Below are 8323 nucleotides of genomic sequence, written 5' to 3' on the forward strand. Positions count from 1 at the left end.
CCTAAACCTCGAGGCTGAATGCAGCGTACATTCACAGCGTACAGGTCACCTATGTGCCAGCGTGAAGGTTAACACCGAAACAGAACAACAAAATAATTAGTTGAGTTGGCGATGTCGCTGTGAGACCAGAGGACTGCTCTGCCCCTCGTCCGATCCCTCGGACTCGATCTAGCCCTCCGAGAATTCATGGAACAGCTCGGATCAAAACCAAACACCCGAGGTACAGAGGTCGTTCGAACCTTCCGAGCATCCTGGGGGAAACTCCACCCACTTCGGACTTTCGCACACGAACAGTGGCGAACACCCATAACCCCGCGCGGTAGGTAACAAGGCTAACCCTGGCCCCAACATTTTAGACTTTAACGACTGAAGTTTGCGCCAAGAGAGAGCTTGGAACTCGGAGAGCAGTCGCTTCGTCCAGGAAACTTGTAGCAAGGAACACTGCACCTTGTGGAAAATATCAATGCTAGAACATGCCACGCTCTCACTGGCTTGTTAATGCATCCTTACACAACACTCAGTTGCAGAGACGTTATAACAACTAGGAATGATGCCGTTTGGAAGAGTGCCTTCAGACGAGTTAGTATGGGTCATTTGAAGTATACATTGGTTCAGGTAGCCCCGAACGCGGAATAACCGGGCGACATCAAGGGTTGGGAAGCCAGACCAGAGCTCAAATGATGCCCTATAGGACTTCATATGTTAGGGAGAAAAGGTGTGTGAATTGTAAATATGTAGGCTCAAAAATCTCATAGATATCGTCTCAATCCTAGTGAAAATTTGTGCTCTTAGCACGATGTGATATCGGAGGCTGCCGTCTGACAGAGCAGTTGTTTAGCCGCTATAAAGGCAGACATAGCCTCTCACTACCTGCTACGATAGGGTATCCTTGACTGACATGGAGTATACTAGAGCTTAACCCCTGGTATAGGGCGAGACACTCGCTGACCGTGCACAAAACTTATCATTTTCAATTTTTGCAACGGTTCACCAACAAGCTCTCCTCGCAGGACCCCGTACACATTCATCTTTGCTTTCGACTTCCATCGATTGGCATATTCCTCCGCAAGTGCATCCATCTCCGTGGATGGTGCTATAGCATCCACCACGCCGTCCACAAGTGCCTCCTTTCCAGTAAATCGGTATGCCTCGAGGAGAAGCTTCCGAGCGACCTGAGGCAACAACTTAGCCTTGGGTAAGGCTCCTATGCCGTCCCAGTGTAGGCCCAAATTGACAGGTACCATGGAGAAGTATCCCCGGTCTGCGTTCATGATTCTGTAGTCGTGGGCCAGGGCAAATAGACACGCGCCGCCAAAGGTGTGTCCAGTGATACATGCGATCGTAGGGTAAGGAAAGTCTAAAATCGTGTGAAGCATCTGAAAGGCATGTCAGAAACTCGGGCGGGCTACGAAAGGATGCTTCTTACGGGGAAGAAGCCATCTGGTTCCATAAAGGGGTTCTCCCTTGCACAATCTAGATCCACTCCCTGAGTGATGTCAGCCTCCTGCGACGACAGCCTAACTTGTGTTGACCTACAGTACAGAAGAACTTCGGGTTGTTACCACGTGTGATGACAGCGCCTTCGAAATCGGGGCCAAGGGTGGCCTGTATAGTGTGGAATGCCCCGATAATCTCTCGACAAAACTCCAGGTTCAGCTTATTTTCGGCTCCGTGGTCCAGAGTAATGACAAAAACCTGGCCCTTTCTATCGAGCTTGATATATTTGTAGGCTTGCGACAGGGATTGGTCTGAAAGAGTGTCCATCGTCATTGGCGGTGATCGGCAGGCACGTTGCAAACAACTGGATACACTCCAGATAACAGACACAGGGTGCGCGTGGTTTGTCTTGGAAGTTCTGGCATACAAATTGTAGGGGATGCTTTACATAGTCCCTAAGATCACAAAGACGACTCTTAAAGAGCACTCTCGGTGGCCCTTCAGCGGCTTCATATCGGCACACAGGCCCCGTAGCGTTCGTCCTCAGGTCTCTATGAGCCTCGCGGAATACCTGATCAGATATCCGTTTGCCGACAGTTCTAGTTGTGAGCATCCTCGTGTTCAAACCACGTTCACAGAGCAAGCTGTACTACCCCGAGGAACTCCTCGGAAAGGTGTGGGGATCCCACACCAAGCACCGTATCAAACGACGAACATGATGCCTTGGCACAATCACAATCCCGGCATGCTCGGCAAACATACAGTGGTGGTGAATTGATTTGTGAAGATGGTTGCAAATCGACCGATACAATCGACAGAAACATCCATGACTACCATTTTGAAAACACTGGCCTCAGCTGGGCTGCGGTTTCCATTAGCCTTATGCTTCTACGGCATCCTTCTCAAAGCTCAACACTAATTGTTCTCGTCATCGTAGACCTCATTCTGCGAAGCAGGAGTATCCTCAAAACAGCACCGGTCCTCGGAGCCTCGTTTCAGCCCATTTGCGGGAATAATTTCCTAGTTAACCGTGGTCAAAGTTTCGACTTAGGAAATACTTTTTCTGTCCCTAATGATGTCAGGGCCTGGAATGATAACGAGGACAGCCTTAGGGAGTACTTACGAGCCATCTTTCGACTTTGGTCCTGGAATCGTTTCTCATACAGACCCTCTGCCACCCTCTCACTGAGTGCGTTTAGAGAATCAAAGACCGCCAGAACCCTATCCTTTCTAAGAGGCAGATTTTGTAATCGCTTGGCTTCCAAGAGACTACCACCATCGTTGATAGATAGCTGCTCCTCGAGGAATCGCACAACACGAGGAAGGAAATCCTCTGACGGAAAGAGTTTGTTCACCAATCCATGTTGCATCATTGTTTCTGCCGTCGTTCTCTTTCCAAACATCAAGAATTGATTGGATCTATGAACGCCAATATGGTGTGCAAGAGTGGTCGCAGAGCCGAACTCAGGTACAAGGCCCAGTCGGCTAAAGGGTGATTCAAACCAAGCATTTTCTGCCGCGAATACAAGGTCAGCAACACCCGGCATCCATGTTGCACCTCCACCAAGCGCTGGTCCATTCAGTGCCAACACTAGGACCTTGTGGTGATCAATAAGTGATCGCATGATTTCGAGATCTATAGACAGGGTCGCAAAAGTAAATCAGTGAAAAAGGTAGGGGCTCTCATGGTGAAGAGATAACTTACTGACAACTTTCGTTTCCAAGAAAGAGATCTTCCTATCCACAAAGCTTGCGTCTTTGGCGGCAGAGCTTTTGGGCGTGGCTTAAATGTCATGATTAGTGGGTTGTTCATGGAAGCATGCATTTACAACATGAGGCAGGCTTTAGAACACCTTTCACATCTGCACCAGCGGAGAAGAATCTCCCTTCCCCAGATATAACGGTAAAAATAGTGTCAGGGTGATTGTCCAATTCTCTGAGCGCAGCGGCTAGATCAATCAACATCCTACCCCCGAAGGAATTCAGAGCTTTCGGGCGGTTCAACTACGTCAATCAGTCTTCGTATCGCACAGATCTTGAAAAAATAAACTACCTTGACGACTCCAATCCTATCGTGGATCTCGAGCACCACTTCTTTGTACTTGTGTCTGGCTTCTTCGTGGGCCATGGCCATGAATCAACGTCTTGTGGGGTCTGAACTATCTGCTATTTCAAAGACCATGTGCAAACTGGTTTGGTAGCAGGAGTATGACTCGCAGGTCTGAAGGGCTGTGCCGGGCGTCTCAATATACAGTACGTTCTGCAATTTGCAAGTTGCAAGGTTATCGCGCCAGATGTGCGGAATAGTTCCCAAATACGCAGTCTTTGATCAACAAACTTTGTACAGGAGAGTGACACGCCCGTCAGCGGGTAAATAAATCTTGTACAGTCGACCAGGAGACTTCTTGCTAGTGGCGCCACATCTTGATTCCGAGTTCTAACTTTTTGAGTTTGCCGGTGGCTGCAGCCGGAGATCGTCAGCATATACCTCGGTAGGGTGGTCGGAACCTATTCGGATCGGTCTCAATAAAAGTGAATGTTTGCTCATGGGTTTGTTAACCTACGTTGAAAACTTCTCTACACTAATAATCACTTCTCCTTTTAACAACTAGTCACTAATAGGGCCACTGTCCATTGACCTAATGGGAGACTCTAGTGGATGTTTCCGCCACGATGGTTGGGATCAGCCTGACCACGAAGTTCTGATAATCGGGGCAGGACTCTCCGGCTTGCGGACCCTGATTGCTATGAAACAATTAGGGCTCGGTGCCAAAGTCATTGAGAGGGGATCAGACGCTGGGGGTGTATGGTATTGGAACCGGTATCCGGGTGCCCGCCTAGACTCTGAGAGCTATACCTACACGTTTTCTTTTTCGCAGGAAGTCTTGAACGAATACAGTTGGGGAGAGCTTTTCTCCGCCCAGCCAGATGTGCTGAAGATGGTTCATCATTATGTGAACAAATTCAAACTCCGGGAGAATATACAATTTAATACCGAGGTCAAGAGAGCACATTATCTGGAAGAATCTCGCTCATGGCTGTTAACTGACCAGAACGGCCGCTCATACACATCAAGATTCTTGTTCAATTGTCTGGGACCTCTGACCTCACCAACTCTACCTGACATCCCTGGGATCTCCGACTTCAGAGGGGTGGCATATCACACTTCTCGTTGGCCCCACGAAGAGATCAGCTTCGAGGGCAAACGTGTTGGTGTTATTGGGACTGGAGCAACAGGAATCCAAGTCATTCAAGAGGTGTCGAAGCAAGCGGCTTCCACATTCGTCTTCCAACGCACAGCTAACTGGACAGCTCCAATGGGAAACGCGAAGATCTCAGCAGCGGAGATGGAAGAGCTTCGCGAACGACTCCCAGGAGTTCTTCAAACGTGCCGATCCAACCCCTTTGGTTTCAGGTTTCGACCAGTAGCCAAGAATACGCTTGAAGTACCAGAAGAGGAGCGGGAGAGGTTTTGGGAAGAGCTTTACAATGCCCCAGGGCTTTGCAAGTGGGTTGGGAACTACCAGGATATTCTGACCAATCCAGAAGCCAACGCTCTTTACAGTGTGTGGATGAGGGAGAGAATTCGGAAACGAATCAACGATCCCACTCTGGCAGAAAAGCTTCTCCCTAGACATGGCTTTGGTCTCCGACGAGTTCCACTCGAGAGTGGCTACTACGAGTTATTCAACAAACCTAATGTCAAGTTGATCGACTTACAAGAGACGCCGATCACAAAGGTCACCTCAACAGGCATCCAGACTAGCGCAGAACACGTTGATCTGGACGTCCTCATATATGCCACTGGATTCGACGCACTCACTGGCTCCTTCGAAGAGATCGAATACTACGGTGAAGGGGGAATGACGCTGAAGGAGAAGTGGGCAGATGGGCCTTGTACATTCCTCGGTCTGACTGTGAGATCCTTTCCAAACATGTTCAACATCCTTGGGCCGCATCAATCGACAGGCAATATGCCCCATGTGATTGAGTACGCGGTTGAGTGGACAAGCCGACTCATTAAACATGGTATGGAAAGGAACGTTACCTACATCAACGCTCAGGAAGATGGAGAGAAATGGTGGACCGAACATGCACTTTCTCTGGCTCAGGGTCAGCTTGCCTTCAGCGTGGACTCGTGGATGACCGGTTTTGTTTCTAACAAGGCTGGTAAGCGTCAACGAAGGATCATTCGTTATTTTGGCACCAACAACGAGTTCCAACGGCGATGTAACAGTATTGAGTCGGATGGGTACAAATGGCTGACTTTGAAATAACGGCTGAACACAAGAAACTATGCTGTGCCCTCGGGTGAGACCGAAGACAGTTCCTAGCCTCCTGCAGCATGGGATTCGTAGGGAGTCTCTATCCGTCAGAAGACGAGGAACTATATGAAAGGTACTGTTACGTTTCGCTCCACCTGAGGTGTCACAGCACGTAAGGGTTTCTAGACAAGTGGGAAGTATAGGAGGGACGAAGTCTCTGAGAGCGTATAGTACAGAGCGAGTCGATGTACTAGAAGCGAAGTGACCACAACCAAAACGTATGGGTATGATCGTGAACGAAGTTGACTACGTAGTAAGTCTATGTAACGACCGTGTATATATACGGCAGTAGTGTTGTGCTGCACTGTCGTAGTGCTGTTGTGCCGCTCACTACAGCACTCCAGTACCACAGCACAACTCCCTCTTTCCTAATCGGGAAGTCTCGTGTGCCAGCCTTGCAAGCAAGGCTGCCCTCGCTGGACTTGCCGCCTCTGGTGTCCCGTGGTCACGGGTTGGTATGCGGCCTGCGGGCAGGCCGACTTGTAACAGGTACATTATAGTCCAGTTCAGCCAGTAATCTAAGGATGTGTCTTTGCATTGTCAGAGCTTCACATAAACAGAGCTCGGAATGGATGGATAAAAATCCACCATCCATGGATATCCATGGATGATGCGCTAGCCTTCATTAGGAAACAGTAACCCCCATTGTCGCGATAGATACGCGCTCTGATTGGCTGGTTGAAAACGCGTCCGGGAGTAATTTGACCTCGCCGTGGCATGTTTGATCGACTTGCCTGCAATGATAGGCCAGCGACATCCGTCTCACAATATACATCTCATTAGGCAATGCATATGCGTTTCGGGTCTTCTGGGTAGGGTTATGTAGACATGTATATATCTCGGTTGGGGGAGTCTACGACTAGGATATGGTGCCTCACGTCTCAACTCTCAAACCTCATGCTATCACCACGACGCCTCCGTCCGACCTAGCGAACCTTGATCCCTGATGTGCGATGACACTCGGCTTGAGGCGCAATCTTCGGTTCTTTCCACTCTGATTGATGATCCTGAAGCGCCTACCGATTTCCAACGAAGCTCTGATCACGAGAAAGTCGTTGAAGCTGACACTGATACACCTCCTCCTGCGCCGTCAAGATTCGCGTATCAGGCAATCGATTTTTCACGCCTTAGAGGTTTTCACATTCCACTCCACCATCCCAAAGAGTTGACGAGCTGGTTCTGGGGTTATGGCGTACCGCTAGAGCACCAAGATACCGGCACCGAGAGATTATTCCTTTGTTCACAATGCCACCAGGATGGATCGGTTTGGAACAAGCACAAGTGGAATATACAAAATGGCTCGAGCAACGTCACCAACCATTTACGGGATGTCCACCACGTGGCAAAGGATGGCGAGCTCCCGACGAAGAAGCGGAAGCTGAGCATTATTGACCAGTTACAACTCAGTGCCAGCCAGCCTCGCGAGCAAGCGATCGTCAACACGCTGACCCAGAACTACAATCATCACCGTTTCAAAGCTCTCCTCGTTCGGTGGGTCGTGCACGACAATATCGCCTTCCACAAGATTGAAAGCCGGCGTTTCCGGGACTTTGTTACCTACCTCCACCCCTCCACCGAGAACTCACTCCCGAGCGACAAGACGCTCAAAGCATGGCTCATCCAAGCCTTTCGGTTGGGTAAGGATGATGTCTTACGGCGGCTACAACAATCCATTGGGAAAGTGACGATATCCTTTGATCTGTGGAGTTCGCGAAACATGCTTGCTCTCCTTGGAATATGCGTTCACTTCCTGGATGGGAATGGTAGGTACCAGAGTTTCCTTTTAGCAATGCCGGAACACGATGGGACACATACCGGGGCCAACATTGCCGCCAACATCCTGGAGATTATCCGCGAATTTCAACTTGAGGGCAAGATCGGGTGGTTCGTCTGCGATAATGCGTCCAACAACGAGACATGTCTTAAGGAGCTAGGCGATACTCTGGGATTCGATTGGAAACGGCGGCGGCTCAGGTGTATGGGCCATATTATCAACCTGATAGCTCGGCAAATCCTGTTCGGAGATGATCCTGAAGCTTTCGAAGCGGAGGCGTCCATGGCCCCGGATGCCAAGATGGAACTGTTACTCTGGCGGCGTCAAGGGCCGGTCGGCAAGCTCCATAACATTGTTGTTTGGATATCTCGTTCGTCCCAACGCGTTCAGCGGTTTCTCAAGCTTCAGACGTTATATTCCGACGATGTTCCCTTGCATCTCGTTGTTGATGTCGTGACACGTTGGAATTCCAGCCTTGACATGATCGAACGGGGCGTGAAGCTCCGGATTGCCATTGATTCCTTCCTTGACGAGGAGCAAAGAAAGTATGACGAACATCTTGCTCGGTTGACCGATAACGGCCGGAGGCCTGTCCCCAAGCGCCACAAACCCCGTCCATCCATTTTAGAAGATCGCATTAGCCGCGAAGATTGGGAAGTCCTGACCGAATACATGGCCATCCTAGCTCCTTCAAAGAGATCACCAAGGAATTGGAAGGCCAGCCTTACCATGGTCATCGCGGCTCAATCTGGGAAGTTCTGCCTAGCATGGAATATCTCCTGGAACA

General features: G+C 49.7%; 1 protein-coding gene across 1 annotated transcript; it reads right to left on the bottom strand.

The window, feature by feature from the left end:
* Positions 1-908: 908 nt before the first annotated feature.
* PV06_04149 (uncharacterized protein) lies at positions 909-3565 on the bottom strand (the record flags this gene model as incomplete). The annotated part of the gene is made up of 7 exons (XM_016405005.1): positions 909-1376; positions 1427-1486; positions 1537-1748; positions 2561-3073; positions 3143-3220; positions 3291-3441; positions 3491-3565. 7 exons carry the CDS (start codon positions 3563-3565, stop codon positions 909-911), a joined length of 1557 nt encoding a protein of 518 aa, XP_016266010.1.
* Between the last annotated feature and the right edge of the window lie 4758 nt (positions 3566-8323).

Source organism: Exophiala oligosperma, assembly GCF_000835515.1.
Source record: "Exophiala oligosperma strain CBS 72588 unplaced genomic scaffold supercont1.3, whole genome shotgun sequence".
Taxonomy (NCBI): domain Eukaryota; kingdom Fungi; phylum Ascomycota; class Eurotiomycetes; order Chaetothyriales; family Herpotrichiellaceae; genus Exophiala; species Exophiala oligosperma.